The sequence below is a fragment of the Sapajus apella genome, unplaced genomic scaffold (assembly GCF_009761245.1).
Source record: "Sapajus apella isolate SASKATOON/1434 unplaced genomic scaffold, GSC_monkey_1.0 scaffold35, whole genome shotgun sequence".
NCBI classification, from domain to species: Eukaryota; Metazoa; Chordata; class Mammalia; order Primates; family Cebidae; genus Sapajus; species Sapajus apella.
The window spans coordinates 17,255,744-17,282,321 of record NW_022436975.1 but is presented as its reverse complement, the minus strand read 5'-3'; the positions used below and the strand labels follow the sequence as shown (position 1 = coordinate 17,282,321).

Here is a 26,578-nt window from a genome sequence, read left to right as displayed (position 1 = left end):
ATTGCAATGAACAGGACCTTGGCCTATTAGGATCTGATATGCTAGCTCAAGAGAGGTCCACTGAGGGATCGGCGCTCTTCATGAGAACCTCAGAAGAGCAAACTTTACACTCAGTATGATTCTACCGAATTAGGGATGCAGCTCCGTTTACAGTCTTCAGCAACATTTAAGAAATGAAATCAGGCCCATAGTGACACAGATATGTATCAAGTATACAATCTCCCACATTCATCCAAAGCAACTTGGTGACTGTGTTAATTTAAAGGCCATGCCTATTCTTCACAAAATAGTAGAGATTTGTAATTCTTTTACAATGGAAAATAATATTGGTTATCCTTTTGGGACAGCTTCACATAGTTTTATAGAAGCCCTTCAAAGAACAGAAATGGAGAAAAGGAGAATTCTGCCATAGCTCAAGATAAGTTTGGTTGTTTTAGCCTTGAGTTTTCATAAAGGATCCATCCCTTCATGAAAATTTTCATAAAAGCCTCACCTCAGCTACAGCTCTATGGATGTACAGAAAGGCGAGGGCCTGACCTTGTCCCAACGGGAAGGGAAATAACTGCTGTCTGCTGTGGAGGAGACCCGAGAACCACCGTGGACCCCTGGTTTCCATCCTCGCTAGCCCGCCACCAATGGAGCACGTCTTTCTGGAGGCGCTGGGCTCCTTGGCAGGGAGTGAGGAGCATGCTGGTCTCTTACCTGGGGCAGCGTTCCTTTCACGAGTGCGGGGATATCAGCTTTGGAGTAACCAACGGCTGCTAGGCCATCATCAACATCCAGATCAAATAAGAATTTCCGGAGCGTGTCTGCCAACACCGGCCCTGCGTCTTGGATCCTGGCAGTGCGGGTGTCAGCTCCTAGAAGACATAAAGCGCTGACTATAGGGAGAGAGGAAGAAACAGGCTCTGGGTGGAGTTCAGTCACAAGATCAGTGAATACACCAGGCACACCCACAGGGTCTCCCTATCGCCCAGCACAGGGCCATTGTGTGCTCCCCAGGAGGGCCCGAGTTGGCTGGGGGAGCTCACTTAGCTCTGGCATTTCAGAGGGACTGCCAAGTCCTACATGCTGGCCCCTCGTGTGGTGGGAAGGAGAGGAATAGAGACAAGAAGAGAAGTGCAGAAGGAGGCAAGAGAGTTGGCTGGTGCTGTGATGGAGGAATGAATATTTGAAGAACACACAGCTTACGTAATTTCAAGGCTTGGAATTTGCTGACATCTAGAGGTGTATGTGTTCAACGTCTTTTCCCACAGCAACATCTTAGAAAAAGACAGGTCCTTTGCAAACACCCTGTGAGACAAGCTTACAGAAGTACAGAAGCTCCAAAATTAACCACCAAAAAGGAAGAACATAAGCACGACAAAAATGGATTATGTGTGAACAGGGAAGAACATTTTTCTCCTCTATAGCTAAAAAAATTTTAATTTTAGATTCTGTTGCCAAAGGGCAGGGTAGGTTCCTCTAGATAAATATTATAAAACCAGCTGGGCAGGACCAAGAACATGCAGGCTCTCAGCAAAGAGCATTTCATATGCAGATAATAATGGTATTGATGATGGGGAAGAAGATTCATAAAGGCAGAATTTTTACGTGATTAGTAATTAAGAGGCAGGGCCTGGTGGCTCACATCTGTAATCCCAGCACTTTGGGAGGCTGAGGCAGGAGGACATTCGAGTCCAGGAGTTCAAGACCAGCCTGGGCAATACAGTGAGACCCTGTCTCCATTTAAAAAGAAATATATACATACATATATATATATATAAATAAAAAAATGCACATAATCATGGAAATGGGAATCTGGAGAAGCCATGCAGGGGGTTCTTCCCTCAGGCAGGGTGACAGAGGAAGTTCCCAGAGGAAGGGAACTAATTTCACAATCCTTAGCACCTTGCATTCCGATGTATTCTAGCCAAACGCATTCACTGCCTAGAAGTAAAGCCCTCTACAGAGTGCGTTGTTATATGAAGTCTATGCAAAATGCCCCCTGCCATGGTCTAAGACCACTTTCTCTTGTATTGTTCAAAAGAAGACCGACCGTGATTCCTTTCATCTCCATATTGAAGCACATTATTAAATCCGTTTTTAGCTTCCTCTTCCATGACAGTGAGAACTCTTAGGAATCCAGGAAAAGGTATGAATAGAACCAGATACAAGGCTGGCTGGGAGAGCAGCCGGCTGAAAGGTAAACCTTGCCTGACAAGACCAGTCTGTATTAACAAGCGGCAGCTAAAATATGGATTAGGTGGAGTGGTGACACATGATACGAGGTTTATGAAATTTTTATGTTCCTGGGAATGCTGCCATAAAACACACCATCGAAACCTCTGCATTTTCCTATGAAGTGTTACAGAAAAAAAAAAAAAAAAAAAGACATAGTAGGAAAAAGAATACATCAGTCTAAAGCTAAGAAAATCTAAGATGACATGGAGAATAAAAATATTTCATAGTGTGGGGCAGCTAGGTGTAGATAACATTAAAACTTCCCAATCAAGAAGGAAGAATCTATGGGTTCTTCCAGCCTGGAATTTGTCTAACAGAGAAACTGCCTTGTCAGTAATGTTGCCAGTCGCCTGGAGTGTTAATTTTAAGTTCTCTAAGATTTTCCCATTTACCATAAATATGGCCTATGATTTGAGCTCTCCACTTATTTACACACTTTGCATATTTACATAGGCAGCTGAGTCCCAACATATGGCTGAACATCTCCAGTCTGAAAGCGAAAAGGGACATAGATCCTTGGAAGAGTTGCACTGCTTCCTCTCAACACCCTCTGGGAAATGGAGCCCCTGGCCCCTCTCAGTGGCCCTGGGCTTATGTCATTAACATTCCCAGCACAGCACCTGGGACTCAGCGGGAGCTTCTGCAGGAGGATGTCTGCGGTCCTTCCTACCTCCCTGGAAATAATCTCTCCAACGGCTGAGCTCGGAGAGCATAATGAAGTTTTCTTTTTAGCCTTTCCCTTCCTGCCCTAACTAAACACAAGTGGCGGAATAAGATGTTTTGCAAGTTAATAAAATATTCAAGTCTACTTAAAAGAGTTCTTGTATTAGCAAAACACCAACATTTTACTTACCACGAAAGCTATCCTGAATATAATTTTATTTCTGGTAAGATTCAGAAGGCACTGTGGATATCTCATCATTGACATTATTTATTTTATTCTACAGTATGGCAAACAGACTCTTCTTTCAGGATATTTTTATAAAGTTTCTAATTGATGAGAAGCTTTGCAGGCTTTGGTGAAAAAAAATTTCTAGTTGTTTTGATTCTCTGTAAATTGAGAATTTACTCTTGCTTCCTGATTTAGATTCATTTTATTATTGCACATAGCAAAAGTCATTTATAACATTAAAAATATAGAAATAATTCTACTTTCCCTTGAGATGAAAACAGGAAACAGTATTACTACAAACGTAACAGACTCAATATGCTCAGAAGCATAATAATGACAGAATTTTAGTGCTATACAGGGCTTTGGTCAAGTCACTGACATTTTTAATCAATATATTTTTATTTAAAAAATATTTTTAAAGAAACAGGGTCTCACTGCATTGCCCAGGCTAGTCTCAAACTTCTGGGCGTAAGCTATCCTGCCTCAGCCTCAGCCTCCCAAAGTGTTAGGATTACAGGTATGAGCCACTGTGCCAAGCCTGAAATTTAATTATTAATATTGTTTGTTCGTTTATTTATTTATTTATTTGAGAGAGAGTCTCACTCTGTCTCCCAGGCTGGAGTGCAGTGGGATGATCATGGCTCACTGCAGCCTCAACCTCCTGGGCTCAGGTGATTCTCCCACCTCAGCCTCCCGAGTAGCTGGGACTACAGGCTTGTACTACCATGCCCTGCTAATTTTTTGTAGAGAAGAGTTTTTGCCATGTTGCCCAGGTTGGTCTTGAACTCCTGGGTTGAAGTGATCCACCCACCTCGGCCTCCCAAAATGCTGGGATTACAGGTGGGAACCACTGTGCCTGGCTGGTCACAGAATTTTGAGTAATGGTTCATACCCAGTATTTCTGCCGTCTCCAGGTGTCTTTCTGGAAACATCTGAGCTGTGAAAGTGAACACCGCTGGGGATGTGAGCACCACAGAAAGGCCATGGGGCTGGGGAGAAACGAAACTTGGTGACTGGCAGATGGCGAAGCTGTTCTTCCCTGCATAATCTAGATATTAAATTACTTTACCCCATACTCTGATCAGGCAAGAATTGGCAAATATACTTATGGAAACTGGGAGGATTATAATATTTAATTAAAGAACTTATTCTTATGATTTTACCACCAGTGGGTGATCCACATTGTAATCCTTTGCTTTATACGTCTTCACTAAACCTGAAATTGGGTAAGACATTCCATGGCTAGAAAAGAAAGAAAATCCTTACATTGATATACAGTTATTGAAATTCAAGTCAACAATAGAAAGATACTCTATGGGGGTGCCTGTCACAGTCTCTAGACGGTATTACTATCTCCAAAAGTGGTATGTTTGGCTTTCTTGGATGTAAGGATTTACTATGCGTTCTAGGACACATTCAGGTGCTCCAAATGGTCAAATTCAAGTGCTCGTAGAATTGTATGACATTAAAACGTATTGATTCAGAAGTAGCTCCCTAAACCCATTAGTTAATATTATGATCTCAAAGACTCGGGAATTCACTTTGAGGTTTCTGTAATAAGCTCTGGGCATGTGTTTTCTGTTTTTCCCTGGCATCTCCATGGCAGTGTGTGCTCAGATGATGTCGGGGGAATTCTGTGAGTCAAGGTGTGCTGTATTTGATGATGTACAAGCTTGACCCACCAGTGATCTGTCCCTCCAGTAACTGACAGATCCCTTCAAATGTTACATACTCACGGAGTCCAATCAGAAATGACTATTCTAGCCTGAGAGGCTATGTTAATCGATTCTGGTTTGACTGATTTCTTTTGCCCGAATTCCACCTTAAGGATGTGTTTAGATTTAGTTGATATTCAAGAAAAGGCATTCATGCTTTTTGTTTTTACTGAAAAATTCCTTTTTTTTTTTTTAGAGAAGATGTGTCTCACTCTGTCACCCAGGCTAAAGTGCAATGGTGTGATCATAGCTCAATGTAGCCTCAACTTCCTGGGCTCAAGTGAGGAAGGATCCAGCCAGCACGCTCAGTGAAAAATTATTTATATCCTCTTGAACTACGGATAAACAAATAGAAAAATATTACAGTTTTTTTGTTGCGTTGTTGTTTATTTGGGTTTTTTTGAGACAGGGTCTTGTGCTGTCACTCAGGCTGGAGTGGTGCAATCCTGGCTCACTGCCGCCTCAACCTCCCTGGTTTAAGTGATCCTCCTGCCTCAGGGTGGCTGGGACTACAGGTGTTTGAGTAGCTGGGACTGCAGGCACACACCACCACACCTGGCTAATTTTTCTATTTTTTGTCGGTAGAGATGGGATTTCGCCATGTTGTCCAGGTTGGTCTTGAATTCCTGGGCCCAACTCAAGGGATCTGCCCAACTCAGCCTCCCAAAGCGTTGGGACTACAGGCGTGAGCACTGCGCTCAGCCATGGGTATTTCTGTAGGCTAGATTTCCTAGAAGTGAATTGGTGGGACAAGCGGCATAAATATTTTTCAGGCTCTGGGTACATTTTGTTCACTTGCTTTTTGGGAAGTTGCCAATTTTTGTTCCCATCAGTGGCAGATCACCAGAGGCTGAGCATTCTTTGCACTCGCCCTAGCAAAGGCCTGTTCATAATTTTCAAAGTTCACTGGTTTTCAAATTTAAAAGCAACATGTCAATAAAGTTTCAATCAAAGAGATTAATTCTGGACTACTGACAAGCATTCTGATCCCTTTTTTTGGTGAGAGGTTGGGAGAAAAATCCTACATTTAAGTTTAAAAAATCTATAACACATGGTGAGTATGTGGAGAAATCAGAACTTTCACCCACTGCTGGTGGGAATGTAAAACGGCGCAGATGCCGTGGAAAACAGTCTGCCAGTGTCTCAAAATTTAAACATAGAATTACCATATGACCTAGCAATTCCGCTCCTACATATATGACAAGAGAAAGGAAAACCTATGTCCATAGAGAAGTTTGTGCTGAATCTACTGGCAACATTATTCATTACAGCCCAAAAATGTAACAACCCAAATGCCCATCAACTTGTGAATAGATATATAAAATGTGGTATATCCACACAATGGAATATTATGTGGCAATAATTAAAAAAATGAAGTACTGACACGTGGCTGAACCTTAGAAACATTGTGCTGTGAGAAACAAGCTAGACACAAAGGACCACATATTCTATGATTCCACATACATGAAATGTCTAGAATGGGGAAGTCTACAGAGATAGAAAGTAGGCCGGGCATGGTGGCTCACACCTGTAATCCCAGCACTTTGGGTGGCAGAGGTGGGTGGATCACCTGAGGTCAGGAGTTCGAGATCAGCCTGGCTAACATAGTGAAACCCCATCTCTACTTAAAAAATATAAAAAAAATTAGCTGGCCATGGTGGTGCACATCTGTAATCCTGGCTAACTGGGAGGCCGAGACAGGCGAATTGCTTTAACCTGGGAGGTGGAGGTTGCAGTGGGCCAAGATTGTGCCATTGTACTCCAGCCTGGACAACACAGTGAGACTATGTCTCAAAAAAAGAAAAGAAAAGAAAGTAAATTGATAGTAGCTAAGTATTGGGGAAGGACAATTGGTGTGTGACACAGCTAAGAGGTATGGGAATTCTTTCTGGGGTGATAAGATGTTCTAAAATTAACTGTGGTGATGGTTGTATAACTTTGTGAATATATTAAAAACTGTTCTGTACATTTTAAATGGGTGAATTATACCTTAAAAATAAGTTATTAAATCCATAACCCAATAAACCACATTCAATCTAAGAATACATTTAGGTTTGTACTTTAGCTGGTGGTAAAAAAAAAGAAAAAAAAGAATTCATTTAGGAACATAAAAGAATACATTCAGGAACCACATTCAATTAAAGAATACATTTAGGTTTATACTTTAGCTGGTGGTGGAAAAAAGAAAAAAATACACTTAGAAACATAAAATTAAATTTCTTACTTCTATAGCATATTTAAATTTTACCACCTGTCCTGAATTGCAAACATTAAATTTTTTTTAAAGCAATAGCTGAGTAAAGAAATGAAATCTCAGATTTGCTCACCACAGATGAACACCAGCATTTCCAAAGCCGATGCCAGCAAAAGCACTTGCCAAGTGCATATGGGACCTTGCTTCAAGATCATCAGGATTTCTGACAGCCCTGCAAATGATATAAATACCTAACAATAACATATCAACATTGGTGTTTCTTACAGAATAAGGAGCTGCCTTAGCGAAAGATATGGCGGGGGGGAAAGAAATGCTACTTGGTAAGAAGAAAAATTAGGCAAGTTATTCAAACGATGCCTTGTCTTCTAAATGAAAACTGAAGGGAAACATATTTTCTGATCAACTGTTTCAGCAAAGGCATAATAAATAGGCTGTCAGCTGCTCATGTGATGTAAAAGCGCCGGGGGAGGCAATGCGCTGGTCCCTGGATGGCGAGGGCCACTTCAGGAAGGTGCCCTGAGACTCATTCTTCTTCTTCATTTGTCAGTGCTGTTGACAGCCCTGTGAAGGGATGTAAACATTCTCAGGCGCCCGGGGCTACCTATCAGCCAGAGCTTTCTCTCTGAGACACTGCCTCCCATTGGACCCACCGGGGCCTCTTGGTATCTGTGGCTGCTGCACCGCTATGCTAACATTATTGTGGAAGTGGATGTTATTGTAGAATGAGCCTTGGCTTGCTCTGGGTGTCCCCAGTGCCACTCTGTAAAAGCAAATTCTCAAAGGCCCCTTTCTGATTGTGCACAGCCTTCCTGCACTCGCTGCTAAAACCTTGCTCCAGGGAGGAAGCCTGAAGACTGTCAGGGAACCTACTTTTCACGTGGGCTTCTTTGCAATTTTGCCTTGTGTAAAGTTCATGTTGCGAAATAAAAATGCACAGCCTTTTTTTCTCCTTTCATTTGAAATGGTCCTTTCACGTCGAATGGCTGGGTGTTCCTGCCTCCTTTCTGAAACCCCATGTTAGTTCTTTATTCCTCCAATGACAAGATGAAGTAGCAGATGATGGGGCTTTCAGACTTTCCTCTGTCCATCTCTCCTTATCTCCCACCACTGCACCTCTGCCAAGCTTCTGTCCCTGTCAAACGAACTGGCTCCCCATGATCTGTGTCTGCTTGTTCGTAGTCAAGTGCTGCTGTGCTGTCCTGGGCATCTCCCACAAACCTGAAATAGTACTGGGTTCCTTCGTGTTGCTCTGCTACAAAATGCAATTCCAAGGCTTCTTTGTCAGTGGAGCCTCTAGCTCAAGGCCAGAGAAAGCACTGTGCTCATGTCTAGGCCTAGGGTACCTGCGGCCATTCTGTCCATTATGTATAAATGTAAAAGTGAGTCTGTCTTTGAGTGTGTACTAATATTTTAGGTATCAGCTTTCATCCTAAGTATATCTTTGCTCTCTTGAGAGCTGATTGCTATTTGCTCCCCTGTAGCCTATGGCTATGCATGTAGGTATATACTTATATTCATAAATCTTTCACGACCTCTTAGAAATGTTTTTACATTTTCTGCCTTTTATATCTTCTGCGACAGTCCCCTCCCCTCCCCTCCCCTCCCCTTCTCTTCTTCTCTTTTTTTAATTGAGACAGGGTCTTTCTCTGTCACCCAGACTGGAGTGCAGTGGTGCATTCCTAGCTAACTGCGACCTCAAACTCCTGGCCTCAAGTCATCCTCCTGCCTTGGCCTCCCAAAGTGCTGGGATTACTGGTGTGAGTCATTGTGCCTGGCCTATATTTATTTCTTAACTTTAGTTCATGTGAGTTAACTCAATGGATGGACTCCGTGTGTCTTTGGACAGGGCCTGGATGGGCATAGCCAACATCTGCCAGTGTGGTTCTCATTTCTGCCCTGGGGAGCCAAATCTCCAAGGACACCGCCCCTTCTCCTAGCTTGGCTCCTATTTTGTCCCCTGGGAGCCTTTGCCTTTTAAGGCAGTTTTCACCTGGCTGTCCCTTGGGTCCCTCCAGAGGCTGCTGGTGTCTGGGGCTTCTGCACATCCACTGACCGATTTTCTTGTGAACAGGCCTGCTCAGGATATTTCAGGCTCAGGCACGTCATGTTTCATGTGCTGGTAGAATGTGGGCCTCCTGTTCTATTTCTATCCCCTTTGGGGTGACATACCTCTTCAGATACTTAGCCACGATCCGCAGCGCGTGGACCGCCCAAATGTCGCTGATTGGGTTGCTGCCCTGGTACGCCGGCCGCGTGATGGGATTGGAAGGACAGGGGCTCCGCAGGTGGTAGGGCAGGGCAGTGTATGATTCCAGAGCATGGCTAACAAGAAATATTGAAAATACACAGATGGAAAGTGTGGTCTCCCTCCTTCTCTCCATTTGGATCACAAACTGCCTTGGAGCTGTTTGGCACTCACCCCACAGCGGATATGTTATCCAACACTGATGATCACAGCACATTCCACCAGCCCACTTCTTGCCTATAACAGCCATTGCTTATAATATAAATTAATAGAGTCGAGTTTACATTAACAGCATTACAGTATTTTTAAGCAGTATGTATAAGATTACATATGGACCTTTTCCAGTGTCAATACATTTTTATGGTGTTGAGTTATATATTTGAGCCACAAAAAAAGCACTGAATCTAAAAAATGACTTCCTTGTGGAAGATATTTACCATTTTATACCTTGTTTTGGTCAAATACCATATTACCAAAGGTGGGTCATAACTACACCAGACTCCTATGAAAATTACAGTGTAATGGGTGAGAACAAAGACTTTGGGGTCAGCTGCCCAGATGTCAATCCTGGAACTAGACATTCCTGCTGTGGACCTGGTGTGAGGTCCTATACCCTTCTTGTGACTTTAAGACAGGGATAAATAATAGTACTGCTTCATGATGTGGCTGTGAAAATTTGATGACTTGACTCATGTAGAGTATTTAGAATGGTGCCTTGCACATTGTACACTTTAGTATTCACTATTATTATTAATTCTTGGCCTAAAAAAAAAAAGCAGATTTTGTTCTTCTATACCCTAAACTTAGATTTGGCTATTTCAAGAACTAAGCTTCATAGCTGCCTCCACCTGCTGGGCTGCCATGGGTTCTACCTCATCAGCTGCAGAAGAGAACAGGCATCACTGTCTATACCAGTGATGCACTGGGGACCCTGTATAACATGAACTACATTTTGCATGAATTATGGTTTTCAGTATAATTCCACATGGGAGCCTCTGTGGTGTTTCTGGGACACTCTCCATGTGACTATGAAGGGAGATGATCCCATGTTTTGTATGAATTATAGTTTTCATTTTCCCTAGAATGGAGGAATTACTCTCTTCTACATATGAGAAGCAGATAACGTTTTTTGGCCAAAGCATTAGAACACTTTTTTGGAAGTTAGTTTGTAGATGGACATGAAGGCTTTGTGGTTTTAAGCAGGGAAGAGTGTGAATAATGCAAGAATGAGGTGCCCACATGGGGAAGTTGGGGTGACTGGTGAAGCCACTGCAGTCAGAGTCTGACCTCTGCCTTGCAGCACATCTAGACTGCATCTAGATTCCAAATTCAAGCATGGATTTGTTTCTCAGGGGTGGATTCACTGAGCTGAGCTCACAGAAACTATGTGTAAAGCCTAGAAGTCAGCTTAATGCTTTATGACAAGAAGCATAACTGCTGAGCAGACATCCGAGTCTTCAAGATGGTACCTTCTCTCCCTACAGTCTGCATGCTGGCTTGGGCATGAGAGAAGGGAGAAGTTCATACTGAGTTCTGCTACTTGCTGAGTTGGAGGACTCAGGAGGAGAGCTGCAGGATGTGGGAGGATTAAGAGAATTAATAGATTTTATCAAATTTGTCATGCATTATAAGATAAATCATTTTGTTTTGTTTTGCATTTTTGAGATAGGATCTCACTCTGTCACCCATGCCCCAGGCTCAAGTGCAGTGGTGTGATCACAGCTCATTGCAGCCATGACCTCCTGGGCTCAAGTGATCCTCCCACCTACCTCAGCTCCCAAGCAGCTAGGACCATAGGCGTGTGCCACCATGCTCAGCTAATTTGTACAATTTTTCTGTAGAGATGAGGTATCAGACTGGTCTCAAACTCCTGGCCTCAAGTGATCCTCCTACCTTGGCCTCCCAAAGTGTTTGGAATACAGGTGTGAGCCACTGTGCCCAGCCTGCACTGTTTTTAAAATATGTGCCACTGATGTTGAAAACATACTGCGATGCCACAGATTTTAAGATATGTCCTGATTTCAGAGATGTTAAAATGTGAGAAAATGTGCATGTGCACATAGATGAATGAGGGTCATTTGGCACAGGCTAAATGTGAAGCACCTGTGGGAACTCTGTGAGGCCTGGAGCTCAGGAGCAAGGTCTGTGATAGAAATACTGATTAGGAGGCCATTGGCACAATGCAGCTGAAGCTGAGGGAATATACAGTAAGACTATGGAAAGTCACTAAACATCTCAAACCCAGTTTTCTTGTTCAATAAAACAAAGGTCCTGTATCACACAGAGCTGTCTGTGGTGAAGTGGTGATGTATGTGAGGTGCTGACACAACGTGCAAAGTCTGGGGTGCTCTGGAGGTGTTAGTTCTGTTCCCTGCCCTCTTCCATGACATGCAGCCTTGGGCAATGCCTAGTTACTAAGGCCATAAAGGTAGCTGGTGTGTCCCTGAGATGTGGCACACCAGCTCCAACTGCCCCTTTGGTGGCATCCTTGTGGCCATGGCTATGGCTGGGGAGGTCCATCCTGAAGAGCAGGTTTGTGGCCCACACCAGATGTCACCTAGTCACCAACCTCTAAAGCTTGAATGTTTTCATTTAGGACAGGCGATAATGACAGTCAAAGCTAGGGGTGTTGTGGGGTGCTAATTGATGAATGTTTAGCATGTGCTTTGAGCAACAAAATATCCATAGACCCAGGACTAAAAAAGCCCCTCCAGGTGGCACCAGCACTTACCAAAGCACATCAAAGCCACTGTTAGCGACCACTCGGGCAGGCATGTGGAGGGTGTGCAGAGGATCAATTAGTCCCAGTGTGGGTTTGATGGCTCTCGAAGCAATGCCTAAAACATAGGATTTTCAGTAGAGGCTAAAGCCATGGGCATCATTTTAAGAAGGCAAATGGCTTAGGGTAATAAATCACCCTAAAAAATAAAAATATGAGAAAAGGTTCATTTTCACATAGTGAGGCAGCAAGGAGCAGTGGAAAGAGATTTGGAGTCAGAAACCTGAGGTTTTCAGTGGTGTGCTGGAGCTGGCTCCTACTGTTTTCCAAGAGCCATGTGTATGCATCTCTTTCCAGCTCCTAGATGAGCGACGTCATTGGCCATGGTGGGAGCAGTTACACCACAGACATGGGCCAACACTACAAGTCAGGGCTTACTGGTGTATTATTAAATTCCAGAGAGCTGTTTTACTAGCACACCACTGGTCCTTACTCTGCAACTTACTTTGTGTCTTTGGGCAAGTCACTTAGCCTCTCTGAGTCATCCATAAGATTAGACTATAATAGCACAGGTCCTCCAGCTCTCACTGAGCTGTAGGGATCAAATGAGAGAATATTAGGTAAAAGTCTTTAGAAACTGTAAGGTAGAATGTAAGTGTTGGCTATCATTATTATCGACTTAAGAAATACCAAAGGATAGTGCAATTTATTTTTAAAAAGAAAAGTTACCAAAAGCTTGCAGTTAAATGTCAATTTATTCTGCTACAAAGATCTGAAAGCAGGATATTGAGCCAGACTCAAAAAGAGAGACTATCTATCACAAGAGCCAAGAGCCTGCGACAGAGAAGAAGACACAATAAAAATGACTAAGAAGACAGAAAGCAGAACAGAGGTTACCTGGGAAAAGGACTGGAGGGATTGGCTGGGACGGAGTATGAGGGAACTTTCTGGAGTGATGGGTATGCTTTGTATCTTGATTAGGGCGGTGGTTATATGAGCATATATGTTTGTCAAGGTTAATCAAACTAGATTCTTAAAATGTGTGCATTTTATTATACAAAAATCATATCTCAATAAAATTGATTTAAATGTAAAAAATATGTCAGAAAAAGGAAACACCCATTTATGATTGTTATATAGTCACAACTTGGGCAGAGAATAGCCAATTAAGATTCATGGCATTTCAATATGCTTTCAGGGATAATTCTCAAAAAGAAGTTTATTACATTGTTTCATATTTTTATGTGTACTTGGAAAAGGAAAGAAAATGTGTATATGTGCACACCCTTTTCTTGACTCGTTGATTTTTTTCCTTTCTTTTTAAACTCGATACAAACTATTTAACATATTTATAGGGTACATGTGAGTATTGGTTACATACATAGAATGTTTTATGATCAAGTCAGGGTATTGGGGTATCCATCACTCTGAGTACTTACCATTACCATGTGTTGGGAACATTTTAAGTCCTCTCTTCTAGCTACTTTGAATATACAATACATTGTTGCTAACTATCATCACCTTACTCTGCTATAGAATATTGGGGCTTATTCTAACTGTATCATAACTGCTCGATTTTTTAAAAATATTAGGATTTAAAGAAGAGTATGGAGCTGAAAGGTAAGAGAAATAATTCAAAATTATGGGCAAAGTTCTTACCAGTTTTTACTTTCAAGTGTTCATAGTCAAAAATGGCAACCCCAGTGGTTTCACTCCCGGTTCCTGCGGTAGTTGGCACTTGAACAAAATAATATTAATTTTAATAAAGCATCTAAATAAAGGTTAGTGGAGATACCTAATTCAGCCTTAGGAATGAGGAACAAAATTAGACAAGGAAACTTTGCTGACCCTCTTATTTGCATGATGTATATGAATTAGCATGTATGGAAGCCTAGCATGTATGATGTCTGTGTCTGCATTAACATATATGTAAATTTAACATGTAGGATGTCAGTGTCTGTATTATCATGCATGTGTGTCCAATGTGTATGAAGTCTGTATCTGCATTAACAGGCATGCATGAGATCTGTATCTATACTAGCATGCATGCATGTTTAGCATGTACATTGATGTCTGTGCCTGCATTAATGCACTTGCATGTTTGACGTGTATCATGACTGCTGCATGAATGCTTATGTATGATTAATATATGTAATGTCTATGTCTGTATTAATATGTATGTATATTTAACATGTATGTGCAACCTCTGTATCTGTGTTAACATGCATGTATTATGTCCATGTCTGCATTAACATACCGGGATGTTTAGCATGCATGTGTGTTTAATATGCATGTCTGTGTCTGCATTAGCATGGTCATGTTTAATATGCATATTGCCTGCTTCTGCATAATTTATGCGCATCAAATATGTATGGTGTCTGTATTAATGTACATGTGTATTTAATATGAATGTGAACTCTGTATCTGTGTTAACATAGATGTATGATTTCCGTGTCTTCATTAACATGTATGCATGCTAATCATGCACATGTGTGATGACTGTGCTGTATTAATAGCAGTGAGCTCTGGGAACCTCAAGCTCCTTGGGGGCCAGAGCTTAAGCAGCTGCAGCTGGGTCAATGCAGGCTGCCCGGCACCTCTAGTAACAAAACTCATATTTGCTGTCTCTAAAAGACATCTTTATTCCTTCTTGGCAGCAAGCACAGTGACGCTCTGCCTTTGCTGGGCTCCGTGGTTTTGTGGTTCTGTCAAGTTTCTAAACTTTACTAATCACCCCTCTGTGTGATGCTGACACAGTTTCACCAGAGGGTTCCATTTGCCAGACACCAATTATGCTGCTCCCTGCTGATCCCTCATTCACAGCACAGCAGTTCATCTGCCATTGACTTACTCACATCCCATCACAAGGCCTGTTCACAATAGGGCGGGAGAGGAGAGAAGAAAGGGCAAACTTTAAACTGAGGATATGTCCCAGTTACCAGTTTGTGCATGTTAGCTATAAAACTTTAAATAGTAATATGCTAGCAGCCATAAAAATGGCAGAGAAGAAAAGACCAGAAAATCTCAAAGTTCCCTGTGGAACAAATGAGCTCTTCTGATTTGGATCTGTATGTCTGTGCCCTGGGTAGCCACAGAGCAGATGTCACCCAGAGTGATGGGCCATGCTGGCCACATGTCCCAGGGAAGAGACAAAGCCTGAGGTCAGCTGAAGGACCATTATGTAGAAGAAAGGGTTGAGTCAACACCAGAAAAATAACAGCTAATGTTCTTCTTAAACTCTACAGTGGCTGGCAAAATGGGACAAAACAGAGGGCAGTTTAGAGGACAAACCTGCTGACAGAGGGATCTCATCATATGTCAGTGATGATCTTCCCCCTCTTCCACATGGTGACCCCATAGCTTAAATCTGCAAACTTTCCTTCCACTGACCCAAATTGTCTCTGTCTATACAATAACAAAGATCAGAATTTTAAAATGAATGATTGGTCTCCAAACAAAGCATTGATTTGAAATGAACAAAGCTTTAGAAATGTATATGCTAAAAGGACTGGCTCGTATCTTTCTTAATACCTTTTGCTAATTGCAAAATAAAGCAAACAAAGAAATAAACAGTCTTTACCTGCAATCAGAGGCTTAAGAGGCACAGACACAGGCTTTCCCTTGCCAATGGGGGCACTGACATAATCTAGGAAATCAGAGTGAGGGCTGGATGTGTACAGATTAGCAGCCTTACAGGTGTCCATGGTAGAGCCGCCACCGACAGCAACATAGGCATCAAAAGCTCCCTTTTGGGCAAATTCAATAGCTTCCATGAAGCTTGGAGAAGGGAAAATAAAAATCACTGTCATACTTTTCAGAAATAAATTGCCATGCCACTAACTAAGGCTTTGGGTAAATTTTTTTTTTTTTTTTTGAGATGAAACCTTGCTCTGTCACCCAGGCTGCAATGCAGTGGCACGATCTCGACTCACTGCAATCTCCACCTCCTGGGTTCAAGCGATTCTCCCACCTCAGCTTCCTGAGTAGCTGAGATTACAGGTGCCTGCCACCATGCCTGGCTAATTTTTGTATTTTTAGTAGATACAGGGTTTCACCATATTGGGCAGGCTGATCTTGAACTCCTGACCTCAAGCAATTTGCTTGCCTCGGCCTCCCAAAGTGCTGGGATTACAGGCATGAGCCACTGGGCTTGGCTGGGGGCAAGTTTTAATCAACAGTTAGCTTCTGCTTAAAGAAACAATAACAACAATACAAGAATACCTTGCATCCGTTGGTTCCACTCTCACATTATCATAAACCGTAAAGGGGATGCCATTCTTCACTAGGGAATCCATAGCTACTTGCACAGGAGGGAGCTGGGCGAGGTTCTTGTCTGTCATCAAGCACACATTTTTAGCACCCATGTTTTTTAGGTCCTATAGAAAAACCTCTAAGTTAGGCTTGATTGCACTAGAACTGTAATAGACTCTTCTGGCAAACTCACATGGTACAACTTTAAAAATAGAAGACGTGATTGTTGTCAATTAGCATGTGTCTCATGAGATATGTAACATTTATAGTAGGAGACTGTAGACATTTCAAATACTTGCCATGCCCACTTCCTTTGTAACTCCTGGTCCGTATCTAATATTTGAAACAGCCATCTGAAAAAAAAAATGAAAAGATTTAGGTGTAGGGAGTATTTGAGAGTTGGCCCATCCACTTCTAAACACCTGAAGTGATTCCTTGTTGCCTACAGCATAAACTATATACTCCTTAGCGTGGTCTTCTAGGTCATCTCCCATCTGTCCTCACTTAAAGAAGTGTGCTTCTTCAAGCAAACCTTAGCTCCTGTCACATTTGAATGACTTGTCTTTTCCCAAACAATCATCAACTCTCAATTGTCCCCTTAGCTTCAAATGCCTGCCTTCCTCCATCTCTACCCCTAAAATAACCCTCAAATGTCTTACTTTTTGTTTACCCACCATCCTTGCATACCTGACACCCAGTCAGTGCTACTGTCTTCTATGTTTTAGGCACTGTGTAGGCTCTGGTAACTCAACTATGGATAAGAGACACGTGGCCTCAAAAAGTTTACAGGTGAGAGAAAGGCTTTTACACTGACGGATGATGGGTCACTTTTGGCCTGAAGATATGTTTTGTTTGATCTGTGTTATGTTTAAATTTCTTTTTTTTTAATTGGCAAATAACTCTTAAATATCCGGATACAAAAATTTAATAGGAGCATTTGAATTTTACTTTCCCTTGAATAATCCAGCCGCACTGGGAATGCATCCCATATGGCAGTGATCTTATGGGGTTGAGTGGAGTCACACCCTAGATAGGGCCTGTGCCTTCAGTGAGCTCAGCATGGCATCACCCAGCCTGTTCATCTGTTGGTTAACTGTCAGGTCCCTGGTGACATTTTAATTAATAATTCCTGAAGCCAGGTGCTATGGCTCACACCTGTAATCCCAGCACTTTGGGAGGCCCAGGTGGGTGGATCATCTGAGATCAGGAGTTTGAGACCAGCCTGGCCAACATGGCGAAAACGTCTCTACTAAAAAATACCAAAACTAGCCAGGCGTGGAGGTGCGCACATGCAATCCCAGCTACTCAGGAGGCTGAGGCAGGAGAATTGCTTGAACCCGGGAGGTGGAGGTTGCAGTGAGCTGAGATCACACCACTGCACTCCAGCTGGGATGACAGAGTGAGACCCTGTCTCAAAAAAAAAAAAAAAAAAAAAAAAAAAAAAATCCTGGACTAGGGGGAGACAGGAATTTAAATAATTATAAATAATTACAGTGTGGTAAAAATGCACCAGAATTGTTACTTTGACCTCTCTTGGGATTTTTATAATTACAAAACTAAAGATTAAACATATAACGTATATAAATTAGATAAATTGTGGAATTGGGAGTTTATCCTGTTTTAGTGACCATAAAAGGCAGCACTCTAGACATTAGCTATCATCTCAGAAGGTTTCTATTCCCTTATACTAACCAGGTACTTTGCTATATATGGCCTGATCAAATAGAGATTATGGAACATGAAATAATAACAGATTTAAAATGAAATAATTCATTAGTAAAATATTACAGTTTTATTTTTTCTGGTAATTCACACAAGAAATAATGGATTGATTGAATATACCTCAAAGGCATAATCTGTTGTTTTCCCAGAAGGTGAAAGTCCAGGGGCTAGAAATGTAAAAGTTAGCATCAAAGTGGGTCTTAAAAATAAAGCATAAATATTGTTATTTGATAGTAAAATCCAGCAATGAACGTACGTATTTCCTCTGAAATCTTACTGAAAATATATATTTTTCAGATTTCACTGTTGCACATCAAATTAAAATCAACGCCTGCATTTTAAGATAGAATGTAATGCAAACGAGGCTATGTTTGTGAAAATAATAAAATATTTCCTCTATTATAATTAAAATATATATTTGGAAATATCGTGTGTAACAATCCTCTAGAAAACAAAATCCCCTATAGTCTAGAGTTGGGTTACTATTAGAGAGTAACTATTAGTAAGTTCATGAATTAGAGTCTTGGTTACACTTCTTATAGCAACTGTGATAATATGTTTAAATTGTTGTTTTTTTTTTTTTAATTCATAGGGATAACTTATCATAGTAAGATATTTACATTTTTCAAGCTTGTGCATGTAAACAACTTATTTATCTTGTTGAAATTTAATAAACTTTTTTTTTTTTTTTTTTGAGACAGAGTTTCACTCTGTCACCCAGGCTGGAGTGCAGTGGCGTCATCTCGGCTCACTGCAATTTCCGCCTCCCGGGTTCAAGTGATTCTTTTGCTGCAGATTCCCAAGTAGCTGGGACTACAGACATGCACCACCATGCCCAGCTAATTTTTGTATTTTTATTAGAGACAGGGTTTCACCATGCTGGCTAGGCTGGTCTCAAAATCCTGACCTTGTGATCTGTCTGCCTCGGCCTCCCAAAGTGCTACAATTACAGACATGAGCCACTGCTCCTGGCTTAATAAACATTTTTATAAAGTGATATTTCCTTGCAAAGGATTAGGTTTTAATTATGGCAAAAGTGATTTTCTGTCATATTGGAACAAGAGGGACCTAATTAAAGATTTTTATCCTTGTTTTTATTTACTTATTTATATCAATATTGGTCAGTCATAAGATAAAGTCTACAGAACAATTTTCACTACCCTTTTATTTTCTCTCTTTCTTTCTTTCTCTCTCTTTCTTCCCTCTTTCTTTCTTTCTTTCTTTCTTTCTTTCTTTCTTCTTTCTTTCTCTCTCTTTCTTTTCTTTTCTTTTCTTTTTTGAGATGGAATCTTACTCTGTTACCTGGCTGGAGTGCAGTGGCAAGATCTTGGGTCGCTGCAATCTGCACCTCTCAGGTTTAAGCAATTCTCCTGCCTCAGCCTCCTAAGTAGCTGGGACTACAGGTGCACGCCACCACAACCAGCTAATTTTTGTTATTTTTAGTAGAGATGGGCTTTCACCATGTTGGCCAGGATAGTCTTGATCTCTTGACCTTGTGATCCGCCCACTTCAGCCTCCAGAAGTGCTGGGATTACAGGTGTGAGTCACCGTGCCTGGCCCCCTTTTCTTTTTTAAGGAAAAGCGATCAGATCTAGACAACAGTCTTTCTTTAGCTTCTTGAGTGCAAAGGCACCCTTAACCAAAACTCAGATTTATTTGATTCCTCTAGGCTTAAAAAAAAAATAATCTGGCCAGGTGCAGGAGCTCAAGCCTGTAATCCTAGCATCATGGGAGGCTGAGGTGGTAGGATTGCTTGAGGGTACAGTGAGCTATGACTGCACCACTGCACTCCAGCCTGGGTGACAGAGGGTGACCCTCTCTCTCTCTCTCTCTGTATATATAAATCTATTATTCCTGTTACTAAATTTTAGATAAATTCATAAATATGAACCTAGAAAACAATGAGAATATCTTTATGTAAATTACTAATTTTATTCCCTCAAATAGGAAATTAACTGATTGTTGAAACCAACTAAGAATTAGAGAAAACTAGCTGAAGACAAAATTCTGCATATGTTCAGAAGGGCCTTAAAGGCTGGACATGTTTCTGCCTCAGAGATGGCAGTTAATGATGGACAGGGAGGTCCCTTGGCTTGTCCTGAATGGTGAGTCACTTCTTGGGCAAGAGAAAGCCCTTGGTGAGTTACTCTCTCTGTTCTAACTCCCCAGTGGGCTTCTCTGTGGGTTTCTGCTTAGGATCCTCCATGGCCAGCCTCTTTCCTTTCCAACTCTTGCCTCAATGTTTAGATCTGAACTTAGAAGAGATAAAATCAGTGGTTGTGTCAGTAATCCATGTGACATTCTAAGGACATGCTGAAACGATGTTGAGCTTCCTGCTGCTCTGTGACCACACTGTTTGGTGTTTGGTAATGATTAAGATGTTGTGGTAACTGAAACTTTGTCATTATTTTTACATCTTAGGAAATACAATATTATTTAAAAAACTTATGCAAACAAGCTTTTGTTTTCTTTTTAGGAGCCACCTTGTTCTTTAGCCTTCAGTTTTTAGCAATGTCTTAGAACCTTCCAAAGACTTCATCTTGATGAATTCTGTTTGATGAACTCAGACATTCTTAAAATCCTATCTGTGCATTTTTAGACTTGGCAAATAATGAAAAGAGAAAAGCATTATAAGTAGCATTAAATATATATTTGAGCCAAACACGTAATTAGTAGCATACATTCAGCTAACTTTATATAGAATTACATGCTATCAATTTCACAGGTAACAGTTTTCATGGACCTTGCTCTCACATGCCTTGGTTTTCTTGCCATACACTTTCCCCGAATGTATTATAATGCCAACAGCAGAAACCAAATTGTGGCTACTTTAAAAATACAGAAGTATTACCTTGGGAGTAAGTATGAGAATGAGTTGGGCACTGGCACCTAGGGAAAAGGAAAATGACAGAAAACAAAACAAAACAAAACCTAAAGTGAAAATAGAGACTAAAAAATGAAAAGCCTTAAGCTAATTCACATTGCATTCTAGTGCTAAGATGCTATCAAACTGGTAGTTCTTGGCAGACTCTGTAAAATAGAAAAAATATATATAGACACAGAAATCACGACGGACAAAAAGTTGACTCAGTCTTCCCAGCGCGGTAGCATCATCATTCTTTCGCGAATTCATTTACTCAAGCAGTTCCTACCAAATGTCTGCTAGCAGGTGAGATAAGCGCTCTGGGGGTACAAGCAAGTTTAAGATGGGGGTCCCGAGTCTCCATGAAGCCCCAGCTCTTTTTGAGTTAGGAGCTTTGACCAAACGGACCCAAGGTTAACTCTACCCGTGCGCCTCTTCTTACTCATTACCCTTTGCTGGGAACTTGCCTTGTGTTTTTCCCAGTGTCTTCAAGATACATAATTTTTCTTCAAACAGGCTCTAGAGCCTTCAGGAAACGTTGCTGCACCCACAGACCTCCCTGATCCCCACCTTTCTCTACCCAGTTGCAGCCCCGGGCTCCAAGCGCTCCTCCTCCGTCTCTGCCGCCCCGCTGCCCAGCAGCGCGCACGCCCAGCGCATCCCGCGCTCAAGGCCGCCACCGCGTCTCACTTCTCGGTGGGCTTCTCTACAGGTTTCCACGTCCTCCCTTTTGGAAACTCTCCCTGCCCTGGCTCCGGTCTCCCTTCCTGTCCTGGTCGTCTCCTGTTTCTTGGACCCTCACAGCCCCTCGCCTGGCCTTTCTTTCTCCCGCTCGCTCTCTGATTGAGGCTGGGAAGACGGTTTTATGTTTCTTTGGGTTGCCCAGAGGATCTTGTCCAGTGGCGGTCTCAGTAGATACTTGAGTGCATCACTTCCTCCTCCCCGCCAAAATTCAAATCTGAAATTAAAACACCCAAGAGGGAAGGAAGGTGGGGGGGGGGGGGGAAGGAAAAGGGTTGATCTCAGTGGCCGTCCAGATCTTAAAAATTCTGTGAAGTCAAAGCAGACACGGGGGCGAGAGCTGGCGCGAGTCGCGGCTGCCATCTAGTGGTCCCCGCCACGCGGCCCGGGGAGAGGACGCGGGCCAGGCCAGGCTGGTCCCTTTACGGTGAGTATTGCTTGCTTCGAGGACTTTCTCTGCTTTACGCCCTCCAAGGAAGGACAAGAATAGTGAGGCAGAAGGAAAAAACAAATCCAAACTTAAAGCTTTCCAACGTGAACGCTCCAGGGAGCACTTGCTTCCTCCCCAGACCCCCTCCTCTTTATTTTTATTTTTTCCAAGCTCTGAGGATGCCCCAATCCATCATTTCCACTTCTTGTGGTTTGTGTCCTGTCCCCTCTTGCTTTCTCGGGACCTCCACCCGTCCTGTATTTCCTAGTCCTCCCCCTCACTCAGTCTTTTTCAGCATATGGAAGTTTTGCACCTGAAACTTTTCCATCTCCTATCTCCACTGGTGGGCTCACTCTTCCTCTCTCTCCTCCTGACCTACATTTGCTGGCTCCATTTCGGGGTCTCCAACACATTCCTTGGCCCCTGAAATCAGGCTGCTGTCTCTGCAAGTCCAGCTATCCGGCTGTGTCCTCGCTTCTCAGACCTCTAGCACCTCATTCTAGCAGCATGGAACATGTGGCCACCCCTTTTTGGGCAAGTGGAACTTCTTCCTGGCTTCCAGGATCCCTACTTGCCTGAGCTTCCTCTAATTGTTCTTTTTCTGGCTCCTTTTCCACTCTGCCCGTTCCTTAAATGTTTGGTTATGTCCTGGGCTGCCTTCAGCCATTCTGATCCTTCCTCATCCCTCACCCTTTAGAGCCCATTATACACCAAGGCCTCAAACATGCCTCACCCAAGTTCACCCACTTTTCCTGGGACCCTGCCACTCTCTGGTTCCAGGATCACCTCTCATCTGGATTACTACCAAATTCCCAACTGGCTTCTCGTGGCTCCACCTCTGCCACCTCTATTCCCCACACTGTAGTCAGGGCATATTTCCAATGATGTCGATCCCTGGTTGAAAGCTGCTTCAGTGGCTTCCCAATGTTCTCACATAAAGCTCAGGCCTGCCCCCACCTGACTGGTCCCTCACTCAACTCACTCCATCTCTGGGTTTGAGCTCCTGGAAAAATTAACTTCTTTTCCTTGAATGAGCCACAATCTCTCTCTCTCCTCCAGAATTCTGCCCTTGTTACTTCCTCTGCCTGCAACATAGTTCCCTTCCCTCTTCTTCTGGATAACTTTTGTTCTCTCCTGTCAGTTCCCCTGGGCAGCCTTCCCTGAGGTCCAAGGCCGCAGAGCCACATCCCTTCTGGACCTTCCATTGCATTACAGTGTACCACACTGGTGCTGTTTTCCTGCTTCCATCAGCCTGTGGATTGTGAATTTAGTGATGTCCAGGCAGGATCTACTGTTTCTCACAACTTTATTCCCTGTGGCTAGCACTAGGTAAGTGCCAGGCACCAAGTAATCCTTTCGTACTGATTAAATGAGTGAGTAAATGAATAAATAAGTGAATGTAGACATTTTCATTTCTCTGACCCTCTCTTTTCTTTTCCTGGCATGCCAACACAGAGAGCCTGAACTGGAGTGGGGGACCAGGCTGTGGGTTCCTGCCTTCCTAGAATGGCCTGAAGGCACTGCTGGGCTTCTTTGGATTCCATCAGCGAAGCAGAGTGAGGCTTGGGGAGAGCAAGGACCTCATCTACCCGCCCTCCTGGCTCTGGCCCCATTATTCTGGCTTCCTCCTGATATCATTGATAACCTCTTAGCCATGCTGTTAGCAAAGGCCAGTCTGTCTCTCGTTCCCTAAATCGCAGCCCCTCTCATCTTCTCAAGGACTTTGCTGGTAGCTCTCCCTTCTCTCTTCCAGGATCATCAAAATCCCCCTCCCTGTTAGACGTTATCCATCAGCTATCAGCATTTTTTTTTAGCTTATTCATAAGCACATTTTCTCCATCTTACATAACAAAACCAGAAACCTCTTGTTTCTCTCTCCTCTCCCAATCCCACCTCTCTCCTTCCCTTTAGCAGGCTATATCCACTTTTGCAATTTCTCTTCTCTCATTCCCTCTGGAACCTTCTGTCATCAGCTTTTACCCCGACTCAACTGACCAGCCTCCCAGCTCACTAATGCCCTCCACCTGACTAAACACCTTGCTCAGTTCAGCTCTGTCCTCACGGTACCCGATGTGTCAGCGGCATCCTCCTGTTCACTCCCTCCTTCCTGGAAACATGTTTTTCCCTGGCTTCCGGGCACTACTTGGGTTTCTTCTCATGGCACTGGCTGCTCTTGGCCTCATTTCTTTTCAAGCTCTTGATTCCAAACCTGGAGGGCCCAAGAGTCAGTTCTGAACCTTTTTCTTTTCTTTCCACCCTCAGTCCCCTGGTCTCAAATACCTTTGATGCTGATGATTTCCACATTTATCTTTCTGGCTTGGGCATCTCTCCTCAACTCCAGATTCCATCTCTCCTGAACTCCAGATTCCATTTCTCCCGAACTCCAGATTCACCACCCCTCAGTGACCTCCCCTGGTCTCAAATACCTTTGATGCTGATGACTTTCACATTTATCTTTCTGGCTTGGGCATCTCTCATGAACTCCAGATTTATCCACCCACTCAGCATCTCTGCATGGATGTCTATGAAACATCAACATTTTCCCTATTGAAGACTGAGCTCCTGCTGTTCCCTCAAGCCTGCTCCTCCCACAGCCTTCCCCATCTCCATCTAATGGCAATTTCATTCTTCTAGTTGTTCGGGCCAGAAAACCTTGGGGTCACCCTTGGCCCCACACTCCCATCTCCCCCTCATTCACTCTGCTCCATACCTAGGTATGCGCTTCACCTCCGCATTCCTTCCCTGAAAGCCACAGGGTTTGCTCTCTCCATACACTGGTCTTTCTGCAAACATTACCTTCTCAGTGAGTGTGGTCAGCTGAGTAATGGCTCCTGAAGATGAAGTTCTAATCCTGGGAATCTGTGAATGTTACCCTATATGGTAAGAGGAAGTTTGCAGATATGATTAAGAATCCTGGCCGGACACGGTGGCTCACACCTGTAATCCTAGCACTTTGGAAGGCTGAGGCAGGCAGATCACCTGAGGTCAGGAGTTCAAGACCAGCCTGGCCAACATGGCAAAAACCCGTCTCTACTAAAAATACAAAAATTAGCCAGGTGTGGTGGTGTGTGCCTGTGATCCTAGCTACTTGGGAGGCTAGGGCAGAATTGCTTGAACCTGGGAGGTGGAGGTTGTAGTGAGCTTAGATCACATCACTGTACTCCAGCCTGGGTGACACAGTGAGACTCCATCTCAAAAAATTTAAAAAAAAAAAAAAAAAAAAAAAAAAGAATCTTGCCAGGTGTGGTGGCACACACCTCTAATCCTAGCACTTTGGGAGGCCAAGGGGGGAGGACTGCTTAGGCCGGGAGTTCAAGAACAGCCTGTGCAACATGGTGAGACTCCAGCTCTACAAAAAAGAAAACTAGCTGCACATGATGGTGTGCAGCTGTAGTCCCAGCTACTTGGGAGGTTAAAGTGGGAGGATCTTTGAGGAGGCTGGAAATTCAAGATTGTAGTGAGCCACGATCATGTCACTGCACTCCAGCCTGAGTGACAGCAAGACTGTTTCAAAAAAAAAAAAAATCTTGAGATGGGGAGATTATCTTGGATTATCTGTGTGGGCCCTAAATGTAATCATGCATATCCTTATAAAAGGGAGGCAGAGAGAGATTTGACCCAAAAAACAGAAATGTGAGCACTGAAGCAAGATGGTTGCCGGCTGTGAAGATGGAGGAAGGGGCCACAAGCTAAGGAATGGAAGGCACAGCTCTAGAAGCTGGAAAAAAGCAAGTAAGTGGGCCGGGCATGGTGGCTCATGCCTATAATCCCAGTACTTTGGGAGGCCGAGGCGGGCAGATCATGAGGTCAAGAGATCAATACCATCCTGGCCAACATAGTGAAACCCCACCTCTACTAAAAGTACAAAATTAGCTGGGCGTGGTGGTGCGCGCCTGTAGTCCCAGCTACTCGGGAGGCTGAGGCAGGAGAACTGCTTGAACCTGGGAGGTAGAGGTTGCAGTGGGCCGAGATCGCGCCACTGCACTCCAGCCCAGCCAGCGCCTGGCGACAGAGCGAGACTCTGTCTCAAAAAAAAAAAAAAAAAAAAGCAAGTAAGTGGATTCTGCAGCACCTCTGAGCCTCACTCAAGAGGGACTGTGGCCCTGCTCACACCTTGGTTTCAGCCTATAAAACTAATTTCAGACTTCTGACCTCTGGAAATGTTAAGAAGATAAATGTGTGTTAAGCCACCAGGTTCATGGTAATTTGTTACAATAGCTATAGGAAACTAACACCGTGAGGGCTGCTCTGAACACCTCAAAAATTGCATCCTTCCTTCAAGGTCCCCAGACCCCTTTATGTTCTCTTTATACCTGTCAATAGCTAATGTATTCAGTTTTACTAACTAGTTTGTCATCTGTCCCCGTCCCCTGTGCCCCATGCATGGTGTGGTTAGGTATTGTTCCCTGCTGTACCCCAGAGAGAACACAGCCAAAGCAGGGCTGCACCTTTTTTTTTTTTAAGATGAAGTCTTGCCCTGTAGCCCAGGCTGTAGTGCAGTGGCCTGATCTCTGCTCACTGCAAACTACGCCTCCCAGGTTCAAGTGATTCTCCTGCCTCAG

At 43.2% G+C, this 26,578-nt stretch overlaps 1 protein-coding gene across 9 annotated transcripts in view; it reads right to left on the bottom strand.

Annotated features, from left to right (window-relative positions):
* The window catches only part of ADHFE1 (alcohol dehydrogenase iron containing 1), a 36,444-nt gene that overhangs the window by 7,485 nt on the left and 2,381 nt on the right, over nucleotides 1–26,578 (bottom strand). The window contains exons 2-13 of one of the 9 annotated variants that reach the window (XM_032296229.1): nucleotides 20,834–20,871; nucleotides 18,103–18,149; nucleotides 16,560–16,613; nucleotides 16,231–16,385; nucleotides 15,590–15,786; nucleotides 13,669–13,746; nucleotides 12,022–12,127; nucleotides 9,215–9,367; nucleotides 7,158–7,256; nucleotides 4,279–4,357; nucleotides 4,008–4,104; nucleotides 703–860 (exon numbers count right to left, since the gene is read on the bottom strand). In XM_032296229.1, coding sequence (XP_032152120.1) covers nucleotides 703–860; nucleotides 4,008–4,104; nucleotides 4,279–4,357; nucleotides 7,158–7,256; nucleotides 9,215–9,367; nucleotides 12,022–12,127; nucleotides 13,669–13,746; nucleotides 15,590–15,786; nucleotides 16,231–16,385; nucleotides 16,560–16,613; nucleotides 18,103–18,149; nucleotides 20,834–20,871 — 1,261 coding nt within the window. Of the gene's footprint in view, nucleotides 1–702; nucleotides 861–4,007; nucleotides 4,105–4,278; nucleotides 4,358–7,157; nucleotides 7,257–9,214; nucleotides 9,368–12,021; nucleotides 12,128–13,668; nucleotides 13,747–15,589; nucleotides 15,787–16,230; nucleotides 16,386–16,453; nucleotides 16,535–16,559; nucleotides 16,614–18,102; nucleotides 18,182–20,833; nucleotides 20,872–26,578 lie in introns of those variants that run through there. The other 8 variants (XR_004274466.1, XM_032296233.1, XM_032296231.1 and 5 more) reach the window with 8 other exon arrangements.